Source organism: Zophobas morio, unplaced genomic scaffold (genome assembly GCF_036711695.1).
Source record: "Zophobas morio isolate AGI-343-1 ecotype UQ-CSIRO unplaced genomic scaffold, CSIRO_AGI_Zmor_V1 ptg000011l, whole genome shotgun sequence".
Classification (NCBI taxonomy): Eukaryota; Metazoa; Arthropoda; class Insecta; order Coleoptera; family Tenebrionidae; genus Zophobas; species Zophobas morio.
The window spans coordinates 18,810,472-18,830,432 of record NW_026972116.1 but is presented as its reverse complement, the minus strand read 5'-3'; the positions used below and the strand labels follow the sequence as shown (position 1 = coordinate 18,830,432).

Sequence of the window (19,961 nt, the reverse complement as noted above, 5' to 3'; positions counted from 1 at the left end):
ATCAACCACCGCAAACCTGCACAACGTTCTTAATAATTTGTTGACTTATTCAACAATTGCAGCGAAGTATTGAAAGTTGCGAACTAACTTCCACGAAATAGAAACCTCAACCCGGAAATTATGATACAAAACCGGTAAATAATTCAGGAGTAGTTCTACATTTCACTCTTAAAAAAAAAATACATGAACAACGAAAAACACAGAACTGACGCATTTGATGAAAATGTAAGTGTAAAAGTGTTGATGGGTAGTGAAAATTGCGTGGAAGGATTTTTTTACGGCGCTTTCATTAATTTTTTAACGAAATAACTTTCGAGCAGCTAATGAAAGCTGAAATGAATAATCTATCGAAATTTTTAAATAATTTATAATTTTATATGCATGTGAGATCTCAAAGGGGCGTTTCGAATACAACGGGCGTGTCTTCAGCTCCCTCCACTTCGTCAGGTACTAGGAGCTTTGAGCTTTTACAAGTACATCATATTTCCTGTCATCACCGCTTACAGTTGAAATCCTTTCGGCTATTTGGCTGTTGATAGAACACGGCTGGTTAATCTGACTTGCGATTTGAATTTTTCAGTGATTAATTAGGCTTTTTGTTTACTTGTAATGTTGTGAGGATGATTATGGCTTTTGCGACCTAATAAAATAGGGATGAACCAGGATCAAGAAGTTCCGACTGCAGTTAGTGAATTAAGTAGACTTGTAAGTATTGTTTAGTGTATTATGTTTTGTTAAATTGTGCATGTGCGGGAAAATAATAATGTTTTTGCAATTAATTTGACTGTTTTTTAATTTTAAGTTTTAAGAAAAATCGCGCAACAACAAATGCATTTTTGGTGGATGCGCCGAAGCATAATATTGGTAAACACAAAAATTAATTTAAACTATATTGAAAAAAAATTTGAACCACCAGTAGACTAATTATTTTTAGCTGAAATGTTGCAAAAATTATATTACATTCTTGTGGTTACATTGTTGCATTATCAAATTTAAATTTAACGACATATTAAAAATAAAATTCATTGCTTGAAATTTGTTAATTAATTTAACATTTTACTTCAAAATGAAATTACTTGTTTAATAAAAAATACGTTTTATTTAGGCCAAAAATGTGCATTTGTAACATTAAGCATAACTTCGGTATGATAAAATTGATAAGGTTTGAAAACTCATGAAATCTAAAAATTATTTCGGGGGTGGATATTTTATTTTACCTCATCAATAATGAGCTTATAAATTTATAGGGAGTAATAACAAAAATATAACTCGTGTGAAATATTTATTAATCAAATAATAACGTTCAATGAGGAACATGGTATACAAGAAAAGAAAATAAGAGAAAATTTATATGTTCTTACAACCTGTATCTAAATAAATAGTAACTTTTGGTAACAAAATTATAAATGGTTGGTAATAATTTTTGCATGTCATAAAAAAAAATTGCCACAAAGCTATAAAATATCTAACGTTAACATAGATATTACCCAACAAACAGTTTTGAGTGAGATATTGGTGGTTCCCTATAAATAAAAATATTTCTTAGATACATCTTTCTTCCTGGATTGGTATTGTTTAAATATATAGTAAGAAAAAAACTTGGGAATAAATGTCATATTATTTTTCATCATTCTAATACTTTTTCGTGAATTAAATGTTTAAAATGTCGTTGGCAGGATTATTTTTAAGTATTTACGTACTACTGGCTACTTTCATATTTTCTCGACATTTCATGATCCCTAGAGTACGAAAAAATAGGCCTCCCGTTTCCCATCTGCCGTCTGTGTCAATTTTTATTAGACAGATAACCACCGGACTGATTATTCTTAAATTTTATGTGTATTTTATGGATATAGTGTACATGGTAATACGTTAACCAAAATTTGGCTAATTTTTCCCACCAACAATGGAATGACAACATCTCCAAAATTTAGTTAGTAAATGTTATTTAAATTTTACAAAATAAGATAGTCCTGTACTTGTGGTTTATGAATACGAGAGTTTAAAAATCCTGATTTTTGGAACAAAAATGAAAATTGTATATAACAACATTTTGCAATTAAACTTTGAAACTGCATCGAATGACCTGAAATATTGTAAACTCATAAGGTTATCGGAAGCATAATAATCAAAATATTTTGGTTTATGTCCCCTCTTCTTAAAATTTTATGAGACAACACTCCTATATGTGTGATTTATGAATCCGTGTTGAGTTTTTATCCTAGGCATCCAAACTGTTTGGAAAAAAATCTAAATTGTTTACAATTTAACATCGAAAATGCAAAACGGAATGCTATGAAATCTTGCAAACATTTTAAGGTTATTGGATTGAATCGTTAATCAAAATTTGTGGTGTTACAATTTTGCAGAAAAATTGTTCTTCAAATTTACGAGTGCTTTCCCAGTATAAATATCTGATAGGTTGTTCCCCGCTTTTCTTGAATCCCTTCTGACTTTCCTCTAGTCTGTGTAATTTTTTTTCCCAAAGTTATTTTTCCGAAATGTGCAGTCTTTAGAAATCACTTCGAAAAAAAATCAAACTAAAAGGAAATTTTTCAAAAAACTGAAGAAGATAAGCTTTTATAAAAAAAGATTAAGATTAGTCAAACTAGTCCAAAATAGATAATTTATCTTGTGCCTGTTTTATTATATATTTTAATCAAATATGAATTTATTAAACAAGACATTGATTTCTTCCAAAATATAGTATTTCTTGAGCAAAAAACCTTCGAAAGAAATAATATTTCAAAAAAAAGGATTCCTACGCTTCTATTATTTTCATTAAAAATTTTAAAAGTGAACAATTGCAAGATGAGAAGGATGGAAAGAATAGAAATAACATAAAAAGCGGACAAGACAGAAGTGATAGGGAGGACAAAAACAAAAGGAAAGACCTTAAGGACAGAATGGACAGAAGAGAAAGACAATATAGAATGGACAGAAAGGTTGAATCGATAAAAAAGGCAGAAAAGAGCAAAACAATACAAAATACAGAAAGGACAGAAATTACAGAAACAAGAGGACCAACGGAAAGGACGAAAGACCGAAAAAGCGGAAAACACGAAAAGAACAAAAAGAATAGATATACATAAGGGACAGAGAGGATAGGGATAAAGACGACGTAATAAACGAAAAAAACACCAAAGACAAAAAGAGCAGAAGAGCCAAAAAAATGAAATGATAGAATGGACAGAAAATTCATGAAAGAGAGAAAGAAGAGTAAGCCCAGAAAACAGAAAGGACAACAACGGATTGAATGAACAGAAAAAACAGAAAGGAGAGATAGGACGCAAAATAGACAAAAGACGTAAAGTACAGAAATAATAGAAAGGATAAAAAGAATATAGAAGTAACAGAAAAAACGGAGAGAGCAAAATATATAAAGAACAAAATGAACAGAAAGAAAAGACGATTGAAGGCACTGAAAGGGCAAGAAGAATAGAAAGAACAAAAATATAATAATGTACAGAAAGCCTAGAAGGAGCAAAAAGGGCAGGAAGAATAGACAGGATAGAAAAGATAAAAAGAAGAATTTCTTTTAAAAACAAATACCACCCCTGATACTTGTAATTTTAACGTAATAAAAGTCGAATTCTTTCGATGTATAAACATAAACAATCGAAGTTAAGCATGTAGGAGACATTGAGAATACATTTTTCTCGTTGATTATCTGCTTGAAATATGGATATTTCATATTGTGTTATTTACGCAAATGTGGTTTTTATTTTATAGAGGTTTCACACAACAATGATCACAAAAACAAATGTTATTTATTATTTATCAAAGACCAATTTTTTAATCAATGTAAGGATTCACAAAAAAATTGACATAATGTCATTTATATACATTTAATGTCTGTGTTGCAATATTTTATGAAGAGATAAACAGCGGTACGCACTTTTTAGTGGTATCAATCAGTTCAAATTTTAATATACAGTGTATTTATAAAAAAATTGGTCGAACGTCATAGACAGAACTACCCTCGCGCTGTGATGACGTCATCAACATTTTTGAAAAGCCATATGTATCACTGTGGATAGGTGCAGTGTAATACTAAGGATAGCAGTATTGTACTCCCAAATTTTCAGGAAAACGAAGTGAGCCGTTCCTGATTTAATCGATAAAATAAATTGACTCTTTCATTTCTCCTGTGTAAGAAATTTAAAAACTTTTAATGCAATGATAAATCACAAGTATAGACACATTTTGGGATCGATTTTACTCGGCAAAATTTTGAGATGACGTCATCAATTTTTTCGGAGGGGATAAACGAATAAATTTTGCTTAACGTTTAACATGATTACGATATCCTTAAAATATTTACAAGATTTCAGAGCACTTGGTTTGACAGTTTCAAAGTTATATTACAAAATATTGTTATTCAGTTTTGATTTTTTTCCAAAAATTCTGGATGTCTGGGATGAATTTTTGACACGGAATCACACACCACAAGCGCAGTGGTATCTTATTTTACAAAATTTCAAAAAGCTTTTTATTATAAATTTTAGAGATGACGTCATTCCATTGGTGGTGGGGATGCTTAGCCAAGTTTTAGTTAGCATTTAACCGTCTACATGGTATTCCTAATATACAAACAAAATTTGACAACAATCGGTCCAGTGGTTTCGGAGATTACTTGCCTAATAAAAATGGATACAGACACCAGACAGACAGACAGACAAACGGAAACGGGAGAATACTTTTTTCGTAGTATAGAGGTCACGTCCTTAGCTTACGCTCGGGAAGTAAAAATCCTAGAATGCAGCAGTTTTCAAATATCGATATTTCCGTTTTTTCAAATTAACTTTAAATAATGAAAATACTTAACAAAAAGAAAAAACAAGAAACAGATAAGATGTAGTAATAAAATATTGGGTGTATAACTGAAAAAACTAAAATACTGATATTTAAAAATTATAATTTTTGAAATTTTTTATCAACAACTGGTTATACAACTAAGAAGGGGTAAATCAGAATATTTAAAAGTAAATAGAGTATCGTATTTGAAAAATTAGTTATGCGTCGCGTTTTAAAAACAAAATACTCTGTATAATTGATTTTCATCGAACCGCATAACTTTGGACTTTTTTTCTATTTTGTATTAATAATTAATCAAAAATCTCACCCTGTATATAATACAACAAACACTAACATATAAAGTAACTGTCTACGCAGACAATAATCGATAAAATAAATTATTCATACTCCATTTTTAGATAGATATCTTTTGCAAACAGTTGAAAAAAAGATGTCTAAAGTAAAAGCAATTTCAGTAAAAATACATTCAATATTTGTTTGAAATGCGTTATGAACTTTCATGGAGAGATAAATACATAAATTTTATGTATGTAATAAACTGTAAACCCTGAACCAAGATTAAGATCCCAACAACATTTTTAAAATGTATTCAATTGTAAATATTTTTTCAGACAATTCGTACATGTTAAATTAAGAATATTGTGTGAACAGCATGTTACGCTGTACATTTCAACTTTACGTTGCTTAATAATTGTTTGAATGACGTCATCACTTTCTGAATGGGGGTAAACAGATTAATTTTGCTTAGGATTCTGCCATCTTCGGGATATCCTTAAAATCGCTATAAATAGCTAAGTAATCGGTGTTGTAGTTTTTGAGGTTATTTGGTCCAAGATTTAAATAGCCTCAAGAATTATCGAATAAATTTAAAAGTCCAGATCATTATTACATGATATTTTGAAGACGAATATTTTTTTACAATTTTATTAAATGAATTTTAAGTAGCAATTGTGATACTCTTTAATACATTTCATTTCTTCAGGAGCTAGTCATAAAGTGTATAATATTCATCAAAAAAATTTAAATTGTGAAAAAAAATCCCCTGAATTTTTTCAAATTAGAGTACAAAAATCAAGCGTTTTAGGGTTTTACTGTGGTATTTTTTAAACGAGTTTCAGGAAAATTCCGCTTAGAAATATGCAACTTAGTGTCACGATAATTAAATAAAAACCTTTCAAAACGCAAACATTTATTTCTGAGTTTAAATCGACCCTCCACCGCGTGCTCTGCAGCTGCAATAAGCAAGAACAGCACTCTCCCCATAAATTTACAGCAGGAAATAAGACAATTTCTTAGCCCAGAATGACATTTCGCTGGAGCAAGTGAACTTCATCACCTAAATTTTAGCTTTCAATTTGTAAATTGATTTCCGATTATAAAAGCCAATATTTACTTAAAATCAAGAACACAATCCATCATACAATATATCACACCGTCAAAGCGCCCTAAAGACGTTCTTAAATAAAAGTCCAACTAAAAATTTGATAAAATTTCATTTTCGTAATGTGACAATTACTTAATGAAACCGCCACAATGGTGTTAGTAGTTAAGGTAAACAATGCCGACCTTACACCTTCTTTGATCAAAAAAAGCAGAGGAGTAATGAGAAAATTAGCGGACGGGGTCGTCTCTTGTAGCAGGGTTGCCGGATTTGTTGCAGAATTTTGTTATTTCTGGCGGTGGGTGGCTAGACGTGCACAAAATTAACACAGTAGTGGCAATATTGTGGTTGTGTGTGAAACGTCCTCAAAGTACGAAAGTTTCGTGAATCAGGTCCTGGAATGAAAGCTTAGGGGAGCTGGACAATAGACCGGCTCGCATTATTTGTTTGTACAAGTCATCCACTCATTAGAGTAATTGGCCGATCACCTCGTGTCTGCTGTTGACTATAACAAAGTCTAACATTTAGGAATTACTTTCATTATGGAAAAAATGACGCCTACACTAGCTGGGGAAAAGGAGGAAAAAGGTAAACAGAAATATTATTTTTATTATGCTCCATTTTCATGAAAACTTAATATTCAGGGTAAAATCATCCTCAGACTTTTTTCATTGTACGAAAATTTCAAATGCTTAAATTAAAACTTTTTTTGTCTTGTAAATATTTTTAAATAACAACAAACAAGTACAGTAGAATATTTGATTTTAAAGATCAAACTGGATACATTCTTAAATGACCTTCAGCGCCATACAAAAAAATTCAAAATAATCACATTTTGGCTTTACTGTATGAAATTTGGGGTTTGTTTTTGTTCTTAAGCCACAAAATCTCGAATAAAATAAAAATTCATGGGCAATAAATTTAATGTTAACTCTTGTTTGTGAGTTTGTTGTCGTTGTTATGTAAGTAATTAGTATCACATTACTTGTAGTTCAAGTTGATCATTAGAGGAGAAAACACGTTTAATACATAAGTAAAACTACCCTTCCTTGAAGTGGTAATATGTGTAACCGAATACAGTTCCCAGGTCGAGCCCCTGTTGACACAGATAATTAAATGATGGCCACTCCATTAAAGCCCCGCTTGTATTAAGGGTTAAGTCAATTTTATCTAGCCACTAATATGCTAAAAGTGCTACAACCCTTACTCAGTAAGCGACGGATTATTAAACATATAAAACTACGTTAGAGAAATTTGCAAAAATATAGTTTTCACAAGAACGTAGAATCATAAGTTTAAACATACAACAAAAAAAACTGAAAAAAATTAATACGTAGTGTCCTTCACGATAATTATAGTGTCGTAAAATGGCCTGAAAACAAATCAAATCCAAGAAACTATACCGGCGCATCCACCAAATTTGTTTGATTTTTTTTATATTTTCATTAAATGTCCTTTTATATAACTTTATTTCCAAAAGTCAAAATTCTATAAAAAACAAGTGCAATTGTCAGCTCAAATCGTATCATTAGTAATAAAATGTGTTTAATTATTTTTAAAAATGGCATCATTAATTTACTGTAGGGGCTGAATAACTAACTTTAGTCATTTCTAAACTTCATAAATATATGTGGCATCGATTGCGCTTCAAAGAGGATGAAAGTTCTGTGTGAATAATTTGAAAGGGGCTAGCTTTACAATTCGAATAGTAAAATTCATCTTACATATTAAACTGAAAATTCCACATGAAAGTAAAATTATTCATATTTACAAAATTTGCAATAGTGAATGTAATTTAAATTTTGTAGAATAACATACCCCTGCAGCTGTGGTTTATGAATCCGTGTTGAGTTTTTACCCTAGAAATTCAAATTTTTGAAAAAAAAAAATCAAAATTGTACAGCAACGTTTTCCACTTTAACATTGAAACTGCAAAACCAAACGCTATGAAATCTTCCAAGTGTTTTGAGGTTATCGGAGACATGATAACTCAATAATAAAAATTTATCTGTTTATCCCCACCTAAAAAATGAATGACATCATCACAAAATTTTGACGAATAATTTAAATGTTATTTAATTAAATATTTTAACTATTAAATTTCAAAACCGAATGCTTTGAAATCTTACAACAGTTTTAAAGCATGGTAAATAGTAATGAAACTTATCTCCTTTATTATGTAAAAAGTGTAAAAAATTTTAAGTCTATTGTTGTAGTTTATCATTGCATTCATGGAGTTCTATAAAGTACAGAGTTTTGAAGACTTATATAACTAATTTTTTTTTTTTAATTAATCAATTTTACTTTCATTCTGCATTTTGCGCAATCTTTGATCAAAAATTTGATAAAATAACGATGTAATTAATTGAATAGATTTAACAAACAAAATATTTCAAAATATTCTGTTCAGAAGTTTCCGAAATAATGGTATGTCACATGAAACCATCAACAGCAGAGAACACATGACGTACAAATAGAAAGTATAAATTTGCATTTTCGTATTTTACAAACTGAAAAATATCATGAAATTAGACGTTTGTTAAATTGGCTCCTAAACCTTCCTTATGTTCAATATTTATTGATTAACTATTTTCAAAGTATTATTTTTGCCCATAGTTTATATACAGGGTGTTATTTGAAAGGTACGTACAACAAAATTGACAGTTCTTCGCGGAGTCTAAGAAGTCTGAAAAACTTATTTTGTGTTATCAAAATTTTAAGGAAAAAAATAACCCTTATCCAACTTCTTTAGACGCTACTGAAGGATAAATAGGTAAAATTAATTTATTGTATTCAATCCTCGCAAGTGTAACAATTATAAAAAAATAAGACACACTTTTGTTGCTATAGAAACGAAAGATGACCTTTTTATCAGAGGCGTACAACGAATTTGGACATAAATTTTAATAATTTTTGTCTCTAAAAGGAGAACACTTTTACCTGAACTTTTTTTACTTTTAGCACCCATACTTCGAGACCAATTGCCAATTTTATTTGGTACGTACCTTTCAATAACACGCTGTATATATTTCATTAGGGGGTAATTCATTCTAATTTATGTATGTACTTCTAAAAATCCATCGTAAAATTAAAAGTTATATTCAATTTATTAAGATCGCATTTTAATTTTTTTTTTAATTTACAGAGAATAAAAACAACATTGACATGCCATTTTTATAAAATGAATACTGTTTATCTTTCAGTACAACAAAAATAATAACAATAACATTTACCATCCACATCTAAGGTGACATAAATCTCAAATTATGATTCATATATTAAAAAAATGCATCAAATTTTTACTGGAAATTTCTTTAGACTTTTTTCTTGCTTTTTGACTTTCTCTTCGTTTTTGTCTTCCCTTTTTTGTTATCTTTTTATTATCTTTTTTGGCACCTTTTTTATCGATTTTTTTGACCTTTTTCCTGTCCTTATCACAAAATTTTATTATGAAAAACTTATTTAAATTTATCTAAGAAACTGTATTTATTTAATGTGGTTCAGGTGTAAGGGAAGTTCTGTATAAATACCTTTAGACCGGTTTTCGAGGGAATGAATAAATAACGTGTTACTTTTCTATAAATTTTTAAATAAGATTACTTACACAAACTACTATAATTTGCTTCTATATACTTCATTATTAGTATTTTTAGACGAACTTTTACAGTGTAAATTAAAAATTTGGATGAATTGTTACACCACAGATAAAAGTGCTATGTTACGCTGCATGTTTTAAGCGCTATTTTCTTAATAAAATTTTCCGATGATGTCATCAATTTTTGGTGGGTACAAATACATTAATTTTGATACGCACAGTCTATCGAGATATAGAAAGAAAAAGTTATCCCCGCCCACCCACCCGTTCTCTTTTTTGGTGCCTTTTTACTGCCCACTTTCAAGATTTTTGGAAAAAAATTAGAGAACAAATTAAAATCACAGTTTTATCTTTCAACACTCTGTGTGTTTGTTCAGCAAAAATGATAAATGTTAAGTTGTATAATAAATGCTCAGTTAAAAAATAAATTCTCAGTAAAAATAATATATGTTTGGTGAAATAATAGCTGCTCAGTTAAATTAATAACTGTTCGGTTAAATAAGAAATGTTTAGTAAGAACCCTACTTGATAAGTATAAAAATGGTAAATGTTAATTAAATAAATACATGCTCAGTATATTTTACAAATACTACTTAATTTACTTTGACGTAATGAAATTAAACTACCTTGAATTTAGGCATTAGTTACTGTTTAATAATTTTCTTTCATATTGCTAATTACTAAACACAAATAGGTATAGTTTTGGAAATTTCATTGCACCCTATAAAATTTTATTAGCAATAACGAGACGGGCAGTAGTACAATAGCAAGAGATATTTACAACTTAAAGTTGTCGCGTGCCGTTAATTTCCAGATGGTAGAAAGCAGAATAATCCAGGTCTGGACAGGGCCCATCGTTACTCACGAAAGAAAATGAGCATCATTTCATGAATACAACTACCTGCTAAATGTTTTCCGACAAATCCGGGTGAACTGGTGTGAGCCATAAATATTTCTTACCATTATACTACTGTCCGTCTTGTTATTGTCAATAAAATTTTATAGGGTAGAATGAAATTTCCAAAACTATACCTACTTAATATTTAATCTCTAGGTACTGCAAAAAGCAGAGACTGGGCTACACTTACCCTAGTTTTTTGGTTATACCAACTTATTTTCAAATGTGATCCTTCGTTGTGATTCAGATGTTAACTTCAAGTTGGAAAAAATGTGCATAAGGGACTTAATTAAATTCAAAACATTTTGTAGAAGCGACATCAAGAACTGGTGAAACCTACTCCACCTACTTTGCAAAATAAAGAAAGACTGCGTTTATTATTTTCAACTGAATACCGAAAATTGTACAATAAATTAGAAAATACTGTACAGTTTTAACTGATCACGACTCATTTTATAACTGTGCAGATTACATTTATTTATTATTATTATTATTATTATTATTATTATTATTGAAAACGTTGGGCAGAGGCAGAGCCTATTATGCCCATCCGCCGAAAACAATTTTCCAGCAACTACAATTTATTACTGCTTCTCACATAGGAAGAGTTCCGGTGTCAGATGGGTGTTAAGATGACTGGTACAAATATATACCCAGTTTGTTTTTAAAGGAAGCAGTTGTAGTTGCTTCAACGATTTCTACGGCTAAGCCGTTCCAGATCTGGAAGACTCGGTTGGTCAGAAAATTTTGACGCCATTTAGTTTTATAATTTTCATGGTATAATTTCAACGAGTGTCCCCGGAGACGGGAAATATCCGACAGAACAAAGATGTCGGCAAGGCTGAAACTAAATTTATTGGAGAGGATGTTATAAGTACAAACCAAATCATTGAAGAGACGCCGTTTTTCGAGGGTAGGGAGTTTCAGTGTCGAAAGTCTATCTTCATAAGATTTATTTCTGAGAGATTGGCCGTACTTAGAGAAACGACGCTGGACTTTCTCAATTAATTGCTTATCTTTTACTAGGGCAGGAGACCAGATTACACTCGCGTATTCTACGATAGGACGAATGTACGATACAAAAAGTGTTTTTAACAGAACTTCGTCCGGATTGGTAAACGTCTTTTGCAACAGATAACTTCTGACATTGGCTTTTTTTACAATGTGAACGGTATGCTCCGAAAAAGGTAGCTCTTTGTCAAGTATGACACCTAAATCGTTGATCTGCTGAACGGATTCTAAAACATAGTTGTTCAGAGTGTATGCAATGTTGGGGTTGTTTTTACCCAAGCGAAGTACAAAACATTTTTGGAGATTTAGAGGCATTAACCATACGTGCGTCCAAGTATACATAGTATGAAGATCTTGTTGGATGATTCGTGAAGATGAAAAGGAATTACCGTATATCCGACCATCGTCAGCGTAAAAAGAGTGATGTGAGTTGAGTGAAGTTAGCAGGTCAGATATATAGACAAGAAACAATACAGGGCCCAAGACCGACCCTTGCGGCACACCAGACAGTACGTCTTTTTTATTTGAAAAAGCTGAGCCTACTTTTACTTTAAAATTGCGACCACAAAGGAATGCTTTAATCCATTGCAATAGGAGCCCACGAATTCCGCTGTTTTCAAGTTTGTGTATAAGACGACGATGGGGAACTCTATCGAAAGCTTTTGCGAAATCTAAATAAATTATATCAACTGGAATATTTTTTTCTAAAGACAACGTCCATTCATTAAGACATTGAAGTAGGCAAGTGACAGTGGACCTTTTAGGCAAGAAGCCATGTTGATTTAATGTAATAATGTCGTGATCATATAAAAATCGGAGAAGATGTCTCCAAATTATTCGTTCCATAACTTTACAACAGGTTGATGTCAGACTAATGGGTCGATAATTCTCCGCCATTGTTTTATCACCTTTTTTGTACACCGGTGTAATATGGGCTTGAAGCCATACTGGTGGAAGTTTTGATGTTTGAAATGAACGCTCCATGATATGTGATAGCGGACGAGCTAGATTACTACTACATCGCCTGAGAACATGTGATGTGATGCCGTCTGGACCAGGCGAACTTTTATCAGGAAGGTTATCAAGTTCCTTCAGAACTATTTCATCAGTGAAATCAATATTTGGTAACGAAGCTTCTGCACGAGGTGCAGGACATGCTGGTAAATTTCCTTTGGGTTCACTAGTAAATACACTCCCAAAGAAATCTGCTAGAAAGTTGGCTGACTCTTGTTCATTTTTTGCAAATAAGTTGTTGCTGCAGATAATAGGGACCGAAACTTTCGACAGAATTTTATTTCTCATAAATTTGTACACGGCTTTGGGACCGCTCTTCACCACGTTATTCTCAAAACGACTTTTTGCTAATCTCAAGTCACTTTTTAACATATTGGAAAAATTGCGGTGTAGGTCGTAATCCTCTTGAGCACCCGACATTCTGTATTTATTCCATAGTTTGTTTTTTATTTTTGCACGTTTTATAAAGGTCTGGGTAATCCAGGGTTTTGTACGATTGCACTTGACTTTATATGTAGTCGTATGTTTAGAAACCAGGTCACACAGTACATTCCTAAATATGTTCCACGCTTCGGTACAACAACTTGTGCTATATAGAGAAGTCCAATCGGTATTGGTCAGATCTGAATTTAACCCTTCAAAATTAATTTTGGAGTGCTTGCGAAAATGATGCTTTTGCAACGAAGATGAGTGGTACTGTAAAGTGGTTTCAATTACACAATGATCTGAAATGCCAATGGGAGCACAATGCCTGATCTCCCCTAAGAGATTGAGATCAGTTGTTAAGACTAGATCAAGTAAAGATGGTTCTTGTCCAACGCGAAAACGAGTGGGGGCAGCGACAAGTTGTGTTAGGTTTGTTTCATGGAGCATATCAATAAATTGTGCTGTAGAGTCATCGTTGGTCTGCGATTGAACGTTTTGCCAGGAAATATTTGGAAAATTAAAATCGCCAAGTATGATTAAGTTGGAACGAAGGTGACATAATCTTTTAATTTCATCGTACAGCAATTCATCATCAACTAGGGGACTTCCAGGCGGTCGGTAAACACATACTAATGAAAAATTTTGAGAGTTGTGACTACAGTCCACACTAACCAATTCAGTATTCCCATATCTTTTGCTGTTACATATTACAGAAAATTGATTAAATAACGCTTGTTTTAATAAGATGCAAGCACCTCCCCCTCGCGACGTTCGATCGGTGCGGTATAAAGTGTATTCATTAAGCCCAATCAAGGAATCGGAGATATCAGAAGACAACCATGTTTCCGTTAGTAGAATACAATCAGGTTTATTATCTTCGATATAGAGAGTCATAGAGTCAAGTTTTGCTAGGAGAGAGGCGATGTTAGTGTACATTACTGAAAACTGTATTATTTTGGCAGGGTGGTCTTGCATATATGTGTTACAGCCTAGAGACTCCTGGCCCATATGCTATGCTGAAAGAATTTCAGCTTTGAGCTTATCAAAAGCTGATTTATACACCGGGCAGCAGTGATCCCATACTGCATGATTAGTGTCGACAAGACTGTTGTTTTTTTCATTTAGACGAACGCAATTGATACACTTCAAATGTTCTGATGTGCAGTTTCTGAGTTCGTGTTCGCAGCTGCATTTGGGACATGTTACTTTATTTTTACAAACACGAGAAGAGTGACCGAAGTTGTTGCAATTGAAGCATCTATTTGCTTCTAAGCCTTCAAACGCCGAACAGTAATCGTAACCAGCAAACAAGCCACCAGCAGCCATTAATCTATCATACGAAGTTTTGTCAATTTGCAGGAGGGCTTGATATACTTTCGGTTTTTTTTTAGTGGGCCAGAATTTCAGAATTTCGCATGTTGACTTAGGGTTAAAGATAGAGCTATTTACCTTTATCATGTGGTCAGCAAGGTTATTCCACTCAGCTTCCTCAAATGCCTGTGAGAAACCAACTAGTTTAACTCGGGGGGAGACTCCTTTGATTTCTCTTATTACATAAGTTTCCGCAAGTTTTTCTTGGGCTAACAGTTTGAAACGGGAGTTTTGCTCAACTGAAGAACATCCGACAAGTATACCTCCGTTTTTTGTGCTCAGAACTTTTTCTAACTGAATATTCGCGTTGAGAGGGTCTATGTTGGATGCAATGTCGGACTTAGTTTTGTTGAAATCTTGTTCTGGATTTTTTGGCTGAATAACTATTGCTGGCTTTGTTTTGTTTTTTAAAATTGCAGAAAAAGAAGGTACAGGTGGTTTACATTCCGGAAGTGTATCCTTTATCTGACGCTCAGCGCTCTCAATTAACTCCGTTTTTAAATTCGAAAATATATCTTTTAGATTGCCGACTAATTCGTCAAATTTTGCTCCGAGAAATTCATTTAGCGAATCCGAGTCAAGACAGAAACACTTTTTGACACATTCCGGACATTTCCAGTTTAGGCCAGGAACAGATTGAAGATGCTCGTGCAGACTTTCCGGAACATCAGCACATTTATAATGATACTGCTTGCCGCATGTGCCGGAACAAGTTAGGTAACACAGTGAAACCAGCCGACCGCTTTTGATGGCCGCATGGCACTTTCCACAAATGGGCAGCATGATATTGCTGAAGTCTTAGGGAAAAAGAAAACAGAATGTTTGGACTTAAAAGATTTGTTTTTGGTGGGTCAGCGAGCCGCCTACACAAGCGAAGACCGGCTGCTGGCCATAAAAAAAAGAAAAAAAAGCAGAAAAGAACCGACAATTCAGTTGATAAGGGGCCGAAAAAGATTAAGAACTTTAAAATTTAACGTAGTAATAAGGAAAGATCTTACCAAATTTGCAATAGGAATTTGAAAATTTGTCTCTCTGGTTGGTTGCCAAACCTAAAGAGGAATTCAGCAGTTCCCAGGATTTAATTGAGCCTATAAACTCACAAAAACACTAGTAAACCAGAAGCACGATACGAACACTCGCGTACTCAAGTACCTCTATTTATAATTCAATTTCTTTTTTAAACTGTGTGAAAATCCGTTAAATACTGATCATAATTTTTTTTCTCACATTTACTATAAAATGAGATTCTTAATTGGATCAATTAAATTGGCCGAAGGCTATAAGGACAAATCCTGTTCTTTAAAAAATATATGAAATTTGATTTTACGATCTTAGTTTTGTAATGACCGCTGTAAAGTAAAAACCAGGGACATAAATAACATCCCTTGTCCTTTCAGCACCAGGTCATATCAATCTGAAGCTCAAGTGTTTATTTATGTTTATACATCGAAAGAGTGTCACGTAGAAATTAGTTTGATTTGAATGAGTTTACCTTCTCAAAACAGGACTAAAATTATTAATTAAACCACAGTCGAACAAAATGTTCTGAATATTATAATTTTTATTTTAAAACTTGTGATTACGTCATCAGCATGGATAATTCTAGTCAACAGTTATACCAACGCAAGAAAAAAAAAGGAAAGGGCCAAGTTCGGCATCGAACCCACAATCGCAGTACCGCAGGTCGCCGTTCTCTCCGATACACCCACTGCGTCACGGAGACATACAAACCTTGTTGGGAATAGAACGTTATTATACCTTGCAAATATTATTGTGAAAATTTGAACGTTTAGCGAAAAAACTGAAAGTGGATTCGTACACTACAAGTATATGAGTACATTTTTGTCGAGAAAAAATAAAAGTGGCCATTCGTCCGATGGACTCGATTACAATACTTCCTTCGCTTACACTTAAGAAGTAATATGCTTTATCACCCACATATTAGGTAACAGAAATCTCGAATTATGATTTCATATATGTATTAAACAAAAAATGCATCAAATTTTGACTAGAAATTTCTAAAGACCTTTTACTTTCTTTTTTAAATCGCTTTTTTTGTCGTTTTTCGGAAACTTTTTGGTGCTTTTTGACTTCTTCTTCGCGTTTTTCTTGTCTTTTTTTGTTGCCTTTTTGTTATCTTGTTGTTCTTCATAAAAAGTTTATGACGTCATTACAAAATTTTATTAAGAAAAACTTACTTGAATTTATCTAAAACACTGAATTTACTTGACTGTATTTCTACAAGGCAACTTTAGATCAGTTTTTTTGAGATTTTTTTTAAGGAAGTGAATAAATAAAATTTTTTTAATTGTCTATAATCACTAACACAATATTAGTTAAAAGTTATTATTAGGAGAATTTTTACACTGTGAAATAAAAATATGAATGAATTGTTAAACCACAAATAAAAGTGCTATGCTATGCTGCATATTTAAAATGAGATTTTCTTAATAAAATTTTCCAATGACGTCATTCATTTTTGGTGGGGAGAATTATATTAATGTTGATACGCACAATGCAACAAGATGTAGAAAGAAAAAGTTAGCCCCGCCCACCCACCCGTTCTCTATTTTGGCGCCTTTTTACTTCCCAAACATAAGCCTCGGACGACTGACTACTTTTACATCTTCTTGATGTATTATGACCCCTAAAGTACGTTTCCGTCTGTCTGCCTGTCCTCTATATCAATTTTTTTATTAGACAAATAATCGTCGAAACTACTGCACCGATTGTCGTCAAATTTTATATGTATGTTAGAAAAATCCTGTAGATGGTAAACCAAAAATTTACAGTAGTAAATTTTATTGAAACTTTTATAAATAAATATACTCCTACACTTGTGGTGTATGAATCCGTGTTGAGTTTTTACCATAGACGTTCAGATTTTTGGTAAAAAATCAAAATTGTATAACAAAATGTTGCAGCTTATTATTTGAAACTATTAAACCGAATGCATTCATATATTCTAAAATAAATTTTGAAGGGCTATATTTTGTACATTTGGCCTCAAGAATGTTTTAAATTATTTTTTTTCTGTTCTATAAACAGTCTTCAACAACGTGTCATAGAGTTGGTACACCATTTTTTCAGCGCCCTGTATATAAGTATAAAAGATTTGACCACTAACTTCGATTTCATTAGAATAAAAAAACTGCCTAAGCCTGATGTTTTTTGAAGTACGTCCAGTTCACTGCGTGTGCGCGATAAAGTAGGCGTTTTTCACAACTTTTCTAACATTTCCACCAACTTTTAGAAATTTCCCTTATCGAAAAGTTCAAGGTGACTTTTTTCGAAAAATTTCGAAAGCCACATCTCTAAAGTTTAGCGAACACAAAAAATACAAGCACCATATTTAAAGCAAATAAAGTTAACGTTAATAAAAAAAAATGAAATGTGTTATTTTCCACAACCAGGGGTGCATTTACGTATCGATTCTGCATGTCGGTTTCATTTCTCCTAGTTTTTCCACACACAAATAAATCAATCTCGAACATAATTTGATTTCAGGGGTGTCTCTTCGGCTCTCCCTTCACTTCCACTTGCTACCAGCAATACCACCAGGAGCATTACAAATCCACTCCACCTCCCGGTAAGAAATTTTCACCTGAAAAAAAATTCCATTTTTCGTCATGTCCGAGCCCTCGGTGTTGATGACGAACGCGTGAATTTTTAATGAACTCCACCATTAAAACTCACTTAATATCGAGACAATAGCAACAAGCTGAAATCTGGCGTGTTTCAGGCGTATTCCCCACAGACTGGAGAGAGCCCTGGCATCAAGAAGGTAAGTAATACTACTTGCTCCATAATTAATGTGGTAAATGCGAGCGTTTAACCCTCTGTTCTGTGTAAAACGCCCCGTCAGGACGAGTTGTACATTCTCCGTCGCATTCTCTTTGCCGAATTAATGGCTGATGGAAAGGAAGGGCGAATGTTAGCCAGACTTAACAAAGCTTTCACCTGTTGTTATCTTATTAATGATGCATGGTGTTAAATGATGGACCTTATTCCTCTGAGAGTATCGCGCGCATTTGCAAAGGGCCGTGGAACGCGATGCAGGGCAGAGGTGGTCGGATTCGATAAAGCAGCAAAAAGTGGGCTTGATATAAAATGAATCGAGCACTTAAAAACTAAAAATAAGCGCTTTTATTATACATACTCTAGCTGTATTAATCAACAAGGTACTCGTTTTTTACAAGTAATTTACTACCTAAAAACAAAATATTATTTTATAGTCGTAGGCTTTTCTTTCAAGCTTACCCATTCAGACTCATTTTGTTTTGGCTAAATTCCTACACAGAAAACATTTTTTACAGCCACAAAAAGTGCATTGTAATAATCACTAACTTAAAGTTGTTTGGAAAACCTCAATCATCTCAACGCATTTGTTTGTACAGAATGTAAAGTAGAGTCCGGAAAACAGTGAACATTGACTTTCTGTATGTTGAAAGCCCTCAATAGAATGCTTAAGAACATACTTTTTATTTTCGTTTTTTCGTATAAACTTAAAGACATGAGGTTCAATGTTCACTGTTTCCTAGACTCTACTACTATTGTTAATTTTCTTAGGGCCCTTTCACTGAATCTTATAGTCGATGTTTATTCATTCGTACTAACTTTGTCTGTCAAAAATAATAGAATCACATTAAATATGTTGACCTTTTCTGAAAGAATTAATAATTATAAAAATATTTTCTTAGGGAATTTCATTTGGCAAAATCAGTTTTACCTTAGCAAGTACTAGCCCCGCCCACCCACCCTCTCTTTTCTTAGAGAGTGTCTCATTTGCCAAAATCACTCTTATCGTAGCAGGTACTTGCCCCGCCCACCCACCTTCTCTTTTCTTGGAAGGTATGTCATTTGCCAAAATCACTCTTATCGTAGCAGGTACTAGCCCCGCCCACCCACCCTCTCTTTTCTTAGAGACTATGTCATTTGCCAAAATCAGCCTTATCTTAGCAGGTACTATTCCCGCCTACACACCCTCTCTTTTCTTAGAGGGTGTCATCTGCCAAAATTAGTTTTCTCTTAGCAGCTACTAGCTACGATAAGACTGATTTTGGCAAATGACATACCCTCTAAGAAACGAGAGGGTGGGTGGGCGGGGCTAGTACCTGCTACGATAAGAGTGATTTTGGCAAATGAGATACTCCCTAAGAAAAGAGAGGGCGGGTGGGAGGGGTTAGTAGTATCCAAGATCGACTTTGGCGAATGATATATATACTTTCTAAAAAAGAGAAGGTGGATGGGTGGGCGGGGCTAGTACCTGATAAAATAAGACTGATTTCGGCAAATAGCGTACCCTCTAAGAAAAGAGAGGGTGGGTGGGTGGGGCTAGTATCTGCTAAAATAAAACCGATTTTGGTAAATGACATGGATCATCCAGAACAATCAGTTTTACCTTAGCAGTTGCTAACCCCGCCCTCCCGCCCTCTATTTTATTAGAA

General features: G+C 33.1%; 1 protein-coding gene across 1 annotated transcript in view; it reads left to right on the top strand.

The window, feature by feature from the left end:
* Window positions 1–585: 585 nt before the first annotated feature.
* The window catches only part of LOC135127124 (ETS translocation variant 1), a 45,016-nt gene continuing 25,640 nt past the window's right edge, over window positions 586–19,961 (top strand). Inside the window, exons 1-3 of the mRNA XM_064053465.1 lie at window positions 586–705; window positions 18,022–18,103; window positions 18,257–18,298. Coding sequence (XP_063909535.1) covers window positions 655–705; window positions 18,022–18,103; window positions 18,257–18,298 — 175 coding nt within the window. The 5' untranslated portion in view covers window positions 586–654. The remainder of the gene's footprint in view (window positions 706–18,021; window positions 18,104–18,256; window positions 18,299–19,961) is intronic.